Source organism: Salvia hispanica, chromosome 4 (assembly GCF_023119035.1).
Source record: "Salvia hispanica cultivar TCC Black 2014 chromosome 4, UniMelb_Shisp_WGS_1.0, whole genome shotgun sequence".
NCBI classification, from domain to species: Eukaryota; Viridiplantae; Streptophyta; class Magnoliopsida; order Lamiales; family Lamiaceae; genus Salvia; species Salvia hispanica.
In genome coordinates this window covers 47,871,403-47,885,513 of record NC_062968.1, presented here as the reverse complement: position 1 = coordinate 47,885,513, position 14,111 = coordinate 47,871,403, and the positions used below count along the sequence as shown (strand labels likewise).

The 14,111-nt window shown below is 34.7% G+C and overlaps 3 protein-coding genes, 2 long non-coding RNA genes and 1 other non-coding gene across 6 annotated transcripts; 5 read left to right on the top strand and 1 right to left on the bottom strand.

The window, feature by feature from the left end:
• Positions 1-2: 2 nt before the first annotated feature.
• LOC125221259 lies at positions 3-434 on the bottom strand. The gene has a single exon (XM_048123385.1). It carries the CDS (start codon positions 432-434, stop codon positions 3-5), a length of 432 nt encoding a protein of 143 aa, XP_047979342.1.
• A 1,995-nt stretch (positions 435-2,429) lies between these two features.
• TRNAR-CCU lies at positions 2,430-2,502 on the top strand. The gene has a single exon. It is a non-coding gene; the product is annotated as a tRNA-Arg (tRNA).
• Positions 2,503-2,920: 418 nt separating this feature from the next.
• Positions 2,921-4,556, top strand: LOC125223585 (EKC/KEOPS complex subunit Tprkb). Its single transcript, XM_048126789.1, has 6 exons — positions 2,921-3,099; positions 3,654-3,720; positions 3,807-3,929; positions 3,998-4,081; positions 4,165-4,251; positions 4,367-4,556. Exons 1-6 carry the CDS (start codon positions 3,026-3,028, stop codon positions 4,451-4,453), a joined length of 522 nt encoding a protein of 173 aa, XP_047982746.1. The 5' UTR covers positions 2,921-3,025; the 3' UTR covers positions 4,454-4,556.
• A 1,837-nt stretch (positions 4,557-6,393) lies between these two features.
• LOC125221258 (putative disease resistance protein RGA3) lies at positions 6,394-9,514 on the top strand. Its single transcript, XM_048123384.1, has 4 exons — positions 6,394-6,696; positions 6,749-7,496; positions 7,883-9,397; positions 9,510-9,514. Exons 1-4 carry the CDS (start codon positions 6,394-6,396, stop codon positions 9,512-9,514), a joined length of 2,571 nt encoding a protein of 856 aa, XP_047979341.1.
• Positions 9,515-9,522: 8 nt separating this feature from the next.
• On the top strand, positions 9,523-11,475 carry LOC125217885. The gene is made up of 3 exons (XR_007175833.1): positions 9,523-9,919; positions 10,045-10,153; positions 11,381-11,475. It is a non-coding gene; the product is annotated as an uncharacterized LOC125217885 (long non-coding RNA).
• Positions 11,476-11,553: 78 nt separating this feature from the next.
• LOC125217884 lies at positions 11,554-12,309 on the top strand. The gene is made up of 2 exons (XR_007175832.1): positions 11,554-11,954; positions 12,079-12,309. It is a non-coding gene; the product is annotated as an uncharacterized LOC125217884 (long non-coding RNA).
• Positions 12,310-14,111: the final 1,802 nt, after the last annotated feature.

Below are 14,111 nucleotides of genomic sequence, written 5' to 3'. Positions count from 1 at the left end.
CATTATTTCTTCCTGGCAAAAGCACCAATATCTGAGGCCTTCATCTCATCTATACTTCCCAAACTCTTTTTAGGCACCACATTGTGTGATTTCTTCAGCCCAAACCTCTCCCTCCATCGGCTTGCACCCTTCACCAGCCTTAGCGATGAGACATCCTCATAATCATCGTCACCAGCAAGGAGCTCATCTCTGAGAGTTTTCGTCTTGGTGAAGCTCTCCCTCGATGGCAGCATTTTGCCATTGGAGAAAACCTCATCTGCAGAGATCATAGAGTAGTTCCGGACAGAGAACTCGAAATCGGAGGAAACAGGAGCTTCTCTGTAGCTCTTATCTAGCTTGACGGGCTCGAGAAAATCATTTGAAAATGAGATTCTTGGACCTGTGATTGTGTTGTACAAGGCTTGATCGTTACTTGGCATGTTTAAGCATGCCATTGCAGAATAGAGCAAGAGCAAAACTACATGTATTTCTTTCTTTTGCTTAATTTACTGTTGGAGTTGGAATGCAATGTGTCTTTATATAGGGCTTCTTCAAATTTTTTTGAGTAGGTATTAAAAAATGAAACTGCCCCTTTATGGCGATGAAGAAATGGTATTTACTTGTTCAAGACAAATGGCCTCAATCATGGCGTTGTTTTTGAGCTAGAAACGTGATAAACATATAATAATGTTTACATAGATCTGTCTATATCAATATTCAATCTTATAGGATGCCAAGTTTTATGTCTTTTTCTCTTTATTTTTCTATGCTTTCTCACTAGTAAAAGCTGGCTAGTATATATACATTGTGGTGAAACGAGCCCAAGGGTTACAGGAGCATCTTAATCTTGGAATAAGCTATAACTATAACCCTACTAATGTTGAAGGAATCATAATATTCATCCATTCATATAGGGTATTCTTGACCACATGGTAAATCACTAAATCAGACAGATTTACTGTTTTCAAAGGTGGACATGCCTTTCTCATGTGAAGTTTCAGATTCATTTTAACTTATTATTCACTTTAACTATTTATTCTTATATTTTTAAACACGTGCAAAAAAGAAATGTTTCATTTTTAATGGAACATGAGTCCAATAACCACACTTAATCTTTTTTAAAACTAAGTAACTTCATATCATAAGGGACAACTGCAGAGGTCCTTTGTATGCCTGAAAGGTAAGAAAAGAAAAAAAAAATACTAACAATTATCGATAACATGCATGGTGTTATTTAAATTGAGTTATTCTTCAGAGTTCATATTGCTCATTTTAGGTGCAAGTGCATGTGATATTATTATTATCTTTGTGTGTGGGAAGACGAAATTGATCATAATAGTGATTAAAACAATCAGCTCATAGCACATAATTAGACTTCACCACATATCATGTGTGCATGGACACCAAAACGGGCAACAAGCCTCATGACATTTTCACATGGGAGTTAATTTATTTTTAGTTTTGAATCTTGACTATAAATAAAATAAAAATCTTTTTCCCCTTTTTCTTCTCTAGTAAGTACATAAACAAGGTGAAAAAGATTCTCATTCAAATGAGTGACCACAAGTGAGCCTCACATGATTAGTCCTTAATTAATATTCTACTAATTTGGATTAGTCAAATTATGGGTTGTTCATAGAGACTTGATTCCCCGTAGTGTAGACTTGCTAAAAACAAATCACAAGGCAAAAAATGGACAAGAAATCGTCAAGAAAAAGTGGAGGAAAAATAGGTTTGTGTCTCTTTGGTCTCCTATTAAGTAAACAGCCATTGTTTTTTAACTCCTACATCTGTTTGTCTTCTCTTTGTTCATGTAATCTTTTAAGACAGTTTAATTTTTAATTTAGTTCCTTTTATCCTCTATCCTTTATTACCCATAAATAATACTCACGGACTTTGTCCAATTATTGCTTGAGAAGTGGGAATTTGCATTGTTAATAATGGATGTAATTTGGTTCAAATATGCATGCAATCTACAAAATTTTAAATTGCAATGCTCATTCTTTGCGTTAATCAACTATAGTTTGGCACTGTAGCAGTCTAGCAGTGTATCATAACTGACTAAAAATACTAAATTCGTCTAAAAGGGAGGGAACCTAGAACACCACACATCAAGAATGTGAGAAATTTGAAATAAATATTTGCAACTTATATTGAAGTTGTGACTGAACAAATTAATCTATGAGAAGAATGAATTACCCGGATACAGAAATCGGGAGAAGGGACTGTCCATGTATTTAGGTAAGTGAATGAGATAGAAATGAAGATTATCAATTTTACTGAAGCACTATAACATGTGCAAGGGTTTATGTATTTTAATTTAGAAAAAATTAGAGTAATATCCTGTGAGCTAGTTAAAAATAAACCAAATTATTCATTACTTTAAATTTAATTACAGAGCGATCTTCAACTGTTGTTCATATTAAAATAACATCAAATTCAAACAAGAAGCGCCTGTAGCTCAGTGGATAGAGCGTCTGTTTCCTAAGCAGAAAGTCGTAGGTTCGACCCCTACCTGGCGCGCGATGTAATGCTTTTATTGGTTGTATTTAAGATTTTCTCATTCAAATTATTTTTAAATTTTGTTATTGTTTTATTTTACTACTAGTATGTAATTTTCCCACATTTTTGTACCACTTTTATTTATGATTTTCTCATTCAAGTTTGTATTAATTTTTATTTTGATATGATTATATGACCATACATTTTTGTACCATTCTCTTATTCAAATATTATTTGCTTATATTTAATCATTTAATTTATGTATTTCGTTGTCATTGAGTTTCTGTTTTGTTAAATTTATATTATTTTCCCACAGCGACTTTGACAAAAAAAATGTCTTATTTAATTTCCATCATTTCCCCCTACAATTTTGGTACCAGTAGTGGAGTATAGTTTTTTTATTGTTATATTAATATGATTTTCTCATTCAAATTTGAACTGCCCATTTAATAGAAACCCTAGCACAGTGAAGCTCGTCGTTGAAATCGTCTCCTAAAACCCCAAACCCCAAATCCACTATAATTCTTCGCTTACGAACGCATAAATGAAGAGCTTCGAGATCGGGATCGGTGGTGTCTCTCTTTCTCTCGCTCTCTTCGTCGATGTTACTAATTCCAAGTACGTTACTCCATTTTATCTTTCCTCCTAATTTCATTAATTTGCTTCTCAATCTATTAGAGATACTTAATTTGGCATCTTTTTTGTTTGCATATAACTTCCATAGAGAAGAAGATAGAAATTTGCTGTTGTTTCTAGCCAATACCTGACTGCTTCTGAGATAATTCGAAGATAGAATTTTGCTGTTGTTTCTAGCCAATACCTGACTGCTTCTGAGAGAATTCGAAGATAGAAATTAACTGGTGTTTCTAGCCAATACCTGACTGCTTCTGAGAGAATTCGAAGATAGAAATTAACTGGTGTTTCTAGCCAATACCTGGTTCTCAGATAATTCATTGATTAGCCAGTTTCTGGTTCTGAGATAATAATGACTGAGTGTGTATAAATTTCTAATTGGACATAATGTCATCCATTAATTTGGTTAGAAAGGTTTATGAAACTCCAAGACATATAGTGAGAGATTGTTTGAATCTGCCATTTGAATTTTTTATTGAGGAGATGCAGATTCTAGCTGCTGGTAACAGGTAATGATGAAACTTGGTTTTCGTGTGCAGAGAGCTTCTTGAGTTGATGCAAGCAGGGACTTTGGAACCAGAAGTAGCATTTCTGAATGCTTCACTTGTAAGTACAGATTGTTGTATTATTGATACTTGTGGACTTGTGGACTTGTGGAATATCTGTGATATTCATGACTTGCAATTGGACAGGTGCCCGATGTTTTCCCTGTTCTTGCTGCTGCATACAAGACGCTTGTAGCAAAATCACGAGAGTCTCTCACTACCCGCACTCTTCATTCGGAGCTTGTCTACAATTACTCGGGCTCCAAACATGTAAGAATGCTGTGCTTCTTTGTGTTAGTCTTCTGGAACTCCGCTTGAGTTATTTTCTTTTGAACCAGATATCAGAGTCCTTGAAGAGGTGCGGCATATCAGACAGCACCACGTACATCCTCGCAGCTCGCTTTGGTGCTTCATCTGATGAGGTGAGACCATTGGAATGAAAATTAATGGATCTTCAAACTGTCATTCTCTTTTCTTTGTTAAATGATAGCTGTTGTTTTGGCAGATGACAGCCATAAATGGACTTATAAAAGGGACAGAAATAGGGTTGGAGGAATTGGAAACACGAGCTGACCGAGCTCAGATACACAAGGTTTGTTCATCACATCTGCTCATCACATCTTAGTTTCCATAATTTATTGCTCCAGAAAACATGATTGTTTAAACATGTTGTATTGTTGTTGCTCATATGCTGGTTTTGATCTCAGCACTACAAAATATCAGTGCCGGAGTTGGGGATATCTTCAGTGTCGGATGCTATTGTATGCAGGATCTCTGCGCGTGATGCTTTGTAAGAAAAGCGCTCAGTTTGTTCTGTGATTGTAACATTTTCTTCCTTCCATTGACACTCAATTTGTAACAAGATTACAAATGTAAGTTATATTGTTTCTCTCCCCAGATTTACTGGTTTCTATAGCATATTGTGGAAGAACAATTACGTAATGTGTTTCCTGATGATATAGTATCTGGTAGTGCCACATTACTTGGATTTGTTAACCAAATTTTGATATAGTTATTAATTTCATGTCATTTTTAATTTTTTATGTTTTAAAAGTTGAAGAGAAAGAAAGATGATTTGATATAAAGTGATTGGAAAAGTGAAGTAAAAAATTTCATCTCAGACTCTTTTGTTTACTGTAGTTTGCATTTGAATATTTGGATTTTGTGAATATCTATGCAAGTTTGTTTTGGTTTAGAAAAGAGTTTAATATATAAAAGTGAGACTGATGCTCTAGTAGTAACATTTTCTATCTAATTTCCTTCACATTTCTTAAAACTTGTGCCGATCAAATGTTAATATATTTCATGGATAGTAACATTTTCTATCTAATTTCCTTCACATTTCTTAAAACTTGTGCCGATCAAATGTTAATATATTTCATGGATGTAGGGAGCATATATATGCATATGTGAATTTAAAACTGTAATGAATTCCCTATCTTTTTTTCTTCCTATATATTCCATTAAATTTTTCTCAATCTTCTAACTTCTTTTCTCCTACAAATTTTCTTGACTTTCTCCACTAAATTTGTCTAATGGTTTGCATAACTTTGTATAGACACTGAAACAACGATTCCTATGTTTAGAGGCTGTAAGAGCTCACGATGTTCGTGTATAAGACCTTGATTGGGGTGGCTGAAGTCGCATTTTTCTAGAACATATATTGGATTTAAACTTTGATTAACTTCGTTTACGTTGCAGTCTTGAAGAATGATAACTCTCTGTGTTAGAGAAGTTGTATAACATTATTTGTATTTTTGTTTTTGGCAACAGGATGGCGTATATATTCAACTCATTGTTTTATCATGACAACATGTGTTATAAATAAAAGCCGTGTTATTTTTTTTATCACTAATTGAATAGATAAATCATTCTTAAATATTGGTACTCTTTTTGTCCATATCTTCTATCATGCATCTCACTCTTTATTACTATTATTTTTTTAAATAAACCTCATATTTCACTAATTATTTAAGTTTTATTATTTAAAAATAGAAGTCACATTCCATTAATTTGTTTTTATTTTTCATCTAATTTTGTATTTCTTAAAACTCGATAATCTCAAAATATTTTAGATAATTTCTTTTATATTTCTTGAAATTCATACAAATTAAACTGAAATATATATATTTATTTTATTTTAATCTAACTTACGAAATCGATAACATAGAACGAATTACTGCAAGTCGAACTAAATTAGTGGAACAGTTTTACTATTGAATCGAAACTTAAATTGGGCTTCAAGATAAGAATTGAAATATACTTAAACTGGAAAATGGAAAAGAAATCCCCGTGATCAAGGAAAATCAACACAAGAAAAGAATTAATTGATCACACTGTGTATAGAATATGCTACTCCAAAATTCTAACTTACTGTAGTAGTCTAGTCTAAAATTGTAATTTACCATAAGTAGCACATATTACACCTATAAGTGCATGTTAATCAGTAGCATTATCCATTCCGTAATAGTATATAGTATGGTACAATTCTCGATCCTTTTATGAACAAATTTTAAAAAAATGAGTTGTCGGCAAGAATTAAAATGATAGGAGTAGTATGAAAATGAAAGCAGAGTATCTTGAATGGAAGGCTACACGTAAAGTGTAAAGTATAAACTATACTGCAGCTCACCTCAATTATTCTTATAACTTTCGATTGCAGCTCTCTCTTTCTCTCTATACCAATTCATCCATTTCTCTTTGACTCTTTCTGAATCAGTTACAATCTCAAACAATGGAAGGAGAAGCTGTCGCCGCAGTCATTAAAGTTTTAGTTCAAAACCTCATCGACCATTCTAAGAAAGAAATCTCACTAGTCCGAGGTCTCGAAAAAGATGCAGCAAAGCTAGCTGGGAGTTTAGATACGATCCAGCAATTGTTGAACGATGCTGAGAGCCGTACTATTCCCGGTGGGGCTGTCAAAAGCTGGCTGAGGAAGCTCGAAGACGTGGCCTTCGATGCTGACAATGTTTTGGATGAACTCAACTATCATCTTCTCTCCAAACAAATCAAGTCCATTAAGCCCATGAAAGAAAAGGTACTCTCATGCTTCTCATCCTTGAGTCATATTGAGCATCCCAGAAATATAGCTCTTAAAATCCAAGAAATCAAATGAGAATTTGGAGTATATTCGAAAAGAGGGAGCTGAGCTTGGCCTCAAAGAGAGGCTTGCCAACGATGTGCCAAAATTGCCTCATGCTGCTTTTGAAACCGATTCCTTCTCACATGATCCAATTTTCATTGGAAGAGATGAGTTGGTGTCAGAAATAGTTGAGGTTATTAACACTCGTATCACAACTGATGAACGTATAATTTCTATCATTGCCATTGTGGGAATGGGAGGATTGGGGCAGACAACCTTGACTAGGAATGTCTTCCATCATCCAAAGATAAAAACTCACTTTGGTTCACATATTTGGGTGCATGTTTCTCAAATTTTTGATTCAATCACTCTTTTCAAGAAAATCCTTAAATGCTTAATTTCTACTGATAAAGTTGAAGTTGAGAGTAGGGCAGATATTATGAAAAAGCTTTTAGAAGCTTTGAAAGACAAAATTTATCTTCTCATTCTTGATGACATATGGAATCAAGATCGTCCAAAATGGGATGATTTTATCAATTCTTTGGTTGGCGTCACTTCTACCAAGAGGAATGCAATTGTTATTACCACTAGAAATATGGAAGTCGCTTCAACTGTGCAATCACTTCATACACATGAGCTCAAAGGGTTATCACATGAAGATTGTTGGTCGATAATCAAAGCAAAAACTTTTGGAAAAGTGGATATTCCGTTAGAGTTTGAGGCTATAGGGAGGAAGATTGCAACAAGATGGCAAGGTTTGCTATTAGCGGCCAATGTAGTTGGTGGAGCACTATGCAATAAATCTGAAGGAGAATGGATCTTGATCGAAGAGAAATGACTTTCGTACAATGAAGGGGATCATATCACAAAGATTTTGAAGTTGAGCTTTGATAATTTGTCTCTGCCGTCACTCAAGAAATGTTTTGCATTTTGTTCAATTTTTCCTAAAGGTCGCAAAATCAAAAGTGAGGAACTGATTGAGTTTTGGATGGCAGAAGGATTTCTTGAACCTAATGGAACCAATGAGATAGAGTTCTTCTGAACAACTCTCTACTACAAGTTGCAAAATTAGATGATTATGGAAATGTAGAGAGTTGTGTGATGCACGATCTTGTGCATGATCTCGCATGTTCAATTTCAGGTTCTTCTAATAATACAGAAGGCGGGAGCCGAGTGAGATACATGATTCATGATGAAGAAAGTCGTATTACAAAAGAAGTGGCAAAATATTTGCGTACGTTATTGTTCGAGGGACACATTTATCGTAACAAGTTTGTAGATTTCGAGCGTCTACATACTTTAGTTCTTGCAGATGATTGGTGTACTAAGTTGCCAAGTTCGATAAGGAAGTTGATACATTTAAGGAAACTTGATATTTCGTCGACGAGTATCAATTATTTGCCAGACTGGAACTGGATTGGAGAACTCCATCAGATGCAAACAATAAACGCAAATTTAAGAGGATTGGAACTGCCTAGTGCTCTGAAGTACTTGATTAATTTAAGGCATCTTTATATCGATTCCTTTGCAAAGTTGCCTGCTGAGATTGGGAGTTTAACTTCTCTCCAGACGCTAGAGTATTTTAGAGTTGGCGACAAGAATGGATGGAAAATCAAAGAGATCGGGAGTTTGAATGATCTCAAGGGGAAACTGAAAATTTTTAGCCTTGAAAAGGTTGAAAACAAGGAAGAGGCTGAGAAAGCAAGTCAATCTAACAAGTCAAAATTATTGAAGTTGCATTTGTCATGGAACATGTATGGAGGTGGTGATACTCCAAATGATAAGAATGTGTTGGAAGGTCTTCAACCACACTCAAATCTAAAAAAGTTAGCGATTGAAGGATTCAATGGAAAAAAATTTCCATCATGGACCCAGAAGATGGCAGTTGAAAATGTACCTCAAGGTTGTTGGGTACCACTTAACAAGTTGATTGAGATAAAACTCTACGAGTGCTCAAAATGTGAAGAAATCCCAATGTTTGGGCATTTGCCAAATCTCAAGTCTCTCTGGTTAGAAGGATTGACAAATTTGAAGTTCATAAATTCTTCTTTCTATGGATTAGTGAATGAGGAGACACATATTGTTTTTCTAGCTCTAGAAAAACTCGTATTGCATAACATGCCTAATCTTGCAGAGTGGGCAGAAGTAGAATCTCCATGTGCAACTGATGTCACGGTATTTCCTAACCTTCAACACTTACAGATCTCTTGGTGCAAGCAATTGACGAGTTTTCCTAATCAATCAGAGTCATGCCTCAAAAGTTTGGTAGTCAGGGAGACTGGGAGCATGCCATTAACATGCATATTCAAGACAAAATTAAAGTTACTAATAGAGCTTTGCATAGAAAGAATATATGGTCTAGAATATCTCCCAAATTGGTTATTCTATAACAATCCCAATCTCTTGGAGTTAACTATAAGAAGGTGTTCCAATTTGAGAGAATTACCAGATGGTCTAGGCACCCTCAATTCTTTGGAGATGTTGAGTATAAGCGACTGTCCAAATTTGGAACGAATAGCAAATATTGGTGCACAACATTCACAAGGAAGCCTCACATGCCTTCAAAGGATGAAGATTTATGAATGCGAAGCTTTGCTGTATTTTCCATGGGAAATGGTAGGATCCTTGCTTGAGGTACTGGAGTTTGAGAATTTAAGTAGCCTAAAGAATTTACCCGAAATAATTGACTGGCTGCCGAAATTGCCTCGTCTATCACATTTAGATATTATTGGTGTTTCTCAATTTATGGCCAAATTTTCTTGTAATAGGTTAACAATAGATGTTAGTATGGGGGGATCTGTGGAGACCGTTGATGGCTTATTGCAAATATGCAACTTCCACTCAACTGAGGAATTAGAATTGAAAGGGAGGGAAGCTTGGGGAAATTTGCCAGAATCAATTCAACATCTCACCTCTACTGGTTGGTTAGAGATAGAGAATTATGGAATGGAAGAGTTGCCTGAATGGTTGGGGAACCTCTCATCTCTATGGAGATTGCATATATTTAATTGCAAGAAGTTAAGGTGTCTACATGCGCTGCGGGGCCTCACATCACTTGTTTTCTTATATATTAAGGGTTGCCCTGAAATAAGTTATGAACAACAAAGTGATGCAGATGATTCCCAATGGCCCAACATTTCCCATATTTACTACATTGAGATTGATGGACACAACATAGGTGAGTATGAATACATTTTCTTGTTTCATTTTATATAAACAGTTGCATTTCTATCTCCTCATCACCACATTATATTGACATATTGATTTAACCTTTTCTCCATTAAATCTTGTTGTGTTTGATAGTTGAAGAGAGAATACTTGAAGAGAGAAGGAGAAAATATACTCAGAGTTTGATGAGTAGGTGCCTCTAAAGTGTCCATTTGAATTGCTCAACCTTTCTTCATGTTTACTGGTAAGAAACCTCACAGTGCAATGTGTATCAACATTTCTGCTCATTTTCAGTTGTGGCAATAAGAGGAGTTATCCATTGCTCGATTTTGCTGCATTGCTCTGCTCCCACTACTATCTATATGCTAGAAGAATATACTGATTTATGAAAAGAAAAATATTATTATATATGTTTCTTAAAAATATAAACTTTTTCCTTTTCAGTACAAATGAGTAAATCATTAAGCCAGAAATTGAAGCTAGCTTTTTCCCATATAAAAAATGAAGGCAGCACGATTTGAAACATTATACATGGGTATTACAGCGATTCAAGCACACCTAAAACCTCAGACATTTTTGGTGTTAATCCTTCAACTATACTCAGACATAGCAGAGCTTGTAACAATCCACATTGTAAAGATAAACTAAATGAGAGCTTGTAACAATCCACATCGTAAAGATAAACTCACGAATTGTTACGGATATGTGCATATTTTATTGATGCCATTTATCGAAAAACAAGAATCAAAGGGCCGTCTACCATACAGGTTTGAGAGCAAACATGATTGGATACTTTTATCTTCCCCACTAAGATTTTTGTGCAATGTTGCCCCTTCCCAGAGAAATTAGAATACAAATGAAGCTATGGGCCGGGTGTGTGTTGGCCAAGCTGTAGAGAGTAATGCTTGAGGCCAAAGGTCCCGAGTTCAATTCCACCGAGGCACGGTCTTTAAATTTATGTTTGTTACCCATGAAAAAAATAGAACACAGATCAAGCAAGTAATCACAAATTATGAGAATCATCAAGAGGCTTATCATATCCCAGAGTTTCAATCCATCTTATTAAACGATGGATTAGCTTTATACTCCATCTGTCCCTTTAGCGTTGTTATATTTTCCTTTTTTGAGTTTTCCCATTAAATTTGGCTAATTTTCTTACTCATTTAATATTTAATAAGAAAAATGGCTAGATGTTAAGGAAGTAAGCTGAGTATGCCAAATTTACTTGTGAACAAGTGGTTGTCCAAGCTTCCTTTGCGCATGAACTCATATACCGAAATCCTGTTGTCTGCGTTGCAGCTATATTCAACAAGTTTGATCAAATTCGGGTGAAAAATCGTAATGGATAAAAAGTAGATACAATAGTAATCATATTTTTATGTTTTGTTTTATGGAGTATTATAGTATTCATCATGTTTTATGTTTTATACAGGAATTGCATCTCATTAGTATCATCTCTTGTGTTATACAGGGATTCCGTTGACAGAACTACGTAGATTGCTGAATTCAAGTAACCCTGCTCTTCTTATCTTTTATATTCTAGCTTTGTTCTCTTTGGTTTATGGTAGATACATAATTTTGTATGTAAATTCCTGGTCCAATATTATCTAGGACTCCTTTGGCTCTGGCAATGATATTTAGGATTGTGATTATGAAGAAATAAATATGCAGGTTTTTTGTGTTGTGATTGGAAACACCAAAGAATATGTTAGAATTCAAATTTCAAGTTAAAAGTCAAATAGATATGAACATGCAATGTTTGGATTTAATTGCAATTTTGGTGCTAGTCATTTTTAGTAGACCAATTTACAAGACTTAAGTTGCACACAGTTATACCTAAATGGTTAACTGAACGCTGTACACAATGTTTTCGTGTTTCATTTTGATTAAGAAGAAGAAGAAGAAGCTAGAGAAGAAGCATCAGCTAAATAAGAAGAAGAAAGTAAAAGGGGAAAGAATTTGTGTTTAAGTTTGAGGTGCTTCCAAAGAGCAAGAAGATGAAGAAGGAATTATTGTCCATTAAACATTTCTTCATATTCACACTAGTAAGATTCATGTTTGACATATGATTGTAGAGAATGTGGATATATACATTTTGTTTGAGACATCATCATTATGTTTTCCTTTACTTCTTCAGACTTTAAATTGCATATTTAAATTTCCCAACAGGTTTGGCATTTATTTATGTTGTGTGTATTCTTATACTGCAAAGTGGTAGCAGAAGAAGATGAAGCAAAGAAGTATGTTAGAGCATCGTCAAAATTCGTATACCAAGAGAGTTTGACAGTTGTACTAATTTTATTCATGATTATTGCTTGAAAATTGTAAGATGTATTTAACAAGTTTGGATTGATTTTGTTGTTGTATTTTATTGAACAAGCTCCTATGTTTTGTTGTTAATGTTGGTCCTTTGTCTGTCTAACTATTAGATTATGCTCTCCTGCAGGCTGATTGAGGTCAAAAAATTTACGCCCTGATATTAATTGAAGCAAAACAGCTTCAAAATCATACACATTGCATATCGTGGTCAAGTGACCGGTTCATAAAAAAACAGAAGCCTTGAAAAGGACAGCCGGAGCTGTATCTAAACATGGTAACTAAGTAGGTTTAGAGAAGTAACTGAAGCTCAGAAAATAATTGAGCTGAGTTTGTGCACAAGGTGTAGAGTAAAAGTGAGTTACAACTTGGTGTTAAAAGTCCTGGAATCCTCAATCAAAACCAAAATTTAGTGTAAGCAATCTAAAAGAATGTACTTACTCTTAATATCTTGATGTATGACTGGTATTTCCAAGTCATGCAAGAAGGCAATATATAGCTCTTGCAGCACCTATAGCCACTCTGACTCTTGTAGCCCAATTGAGGGAGTTATTCCCTCCTACCAAAACACAAGAATTGACATTTATGAACATCAAAATCCACATTTTAAAGAGCAACTCCTAAATCGCAACGGATAAGTGCATATTTTGTTGAGACAGAGGAAGCACTATTTTATCTACTAGGCTGTGTTCTAGAGGAACATCTCCCAACAACCAAATAATCCTTCCCCCGACAGCATGTCTGGGTGAAAGTTTTTAGTATCTTTTATTAAATTGACAATCTTCCATGAGACTGGAGGTTTGACATTGGCAAAACACTTGATTCTTAGAAGTGCCGATTATAATTTATGACCACATCTTCAATTTATTTTCGATTTTAGGGCTGAAACTCAAGTCACTCAACATCTGAAAGTTTTGATCTGCCAAAACCAATCAACACCACTCAAATTAAACTAAACACACACACACACACACACTAAACACACACAAAGGGTAAAGCCCAATTCAAAAAACTTTGATCGATTAAACAATAGTAAACTAGTAAAAATTGTAGGGGTTGGCAGCGGAAGCGCTCACATAAATCAATTACAAATAATTCAGATCTATTTAGCGGATTATTTAGACAAATTCTATTCGCGTAATTATCTCACGTATCATGCTCATAACTCAAATAATAACATGCTTTAAATTAATTGAAACCTAAAACATGCTTTTCTAAGGTTCAACCATTATACCTTGATGATTCTTCAAAGAATCGAAGATAGCTAGCGCCTTCTCCACATGAAGAACTTTAGTACAAAACCACAGATCTTCTGACTGGTTCCCGGACTGTGAACCGATATCGGGTGGGCTGATCTCACCAGTGCACTAGGACTTAAATAGAGAAGACAGAAATCCTTTCCCACGGAGGAGAAGAATTCGACCACTCCTAGGAATAGGGGGGGCCGAAAATTTTGAATGAAAATTAAGTATATTTTCTGTCTCCTTTATCCTCCTATTTATAATAAGTCACATATTGACCCAGTCAGGGATCTATGAAAGGCTTTGGATATGGGCTCTTCCAATTAGCTTTTTACTAATTAAATTAAACCCAATTTAATATAAGCTTAAAATTGGAATATTACGAGCAGCCACTACAGAAGTAATATTGCACTCCCCATCCAAATCCGAAATTATAAGTACTTCGGATTTCCATTAGTTTATATTTATTTCCCGCGCTTAAGATAGAAACATCAATTAATTAATTATTGTCTGCTATGGACTTAATTAATTAATATCTTATTTATTCCAAGAGAGGACTAAGCAAGAAAATCTTATTTATTATTCATAGAGTAATTAAACTCCAACTAGCTAGGTTCCGAATAATAAAACCTTATTTCAAGCTTC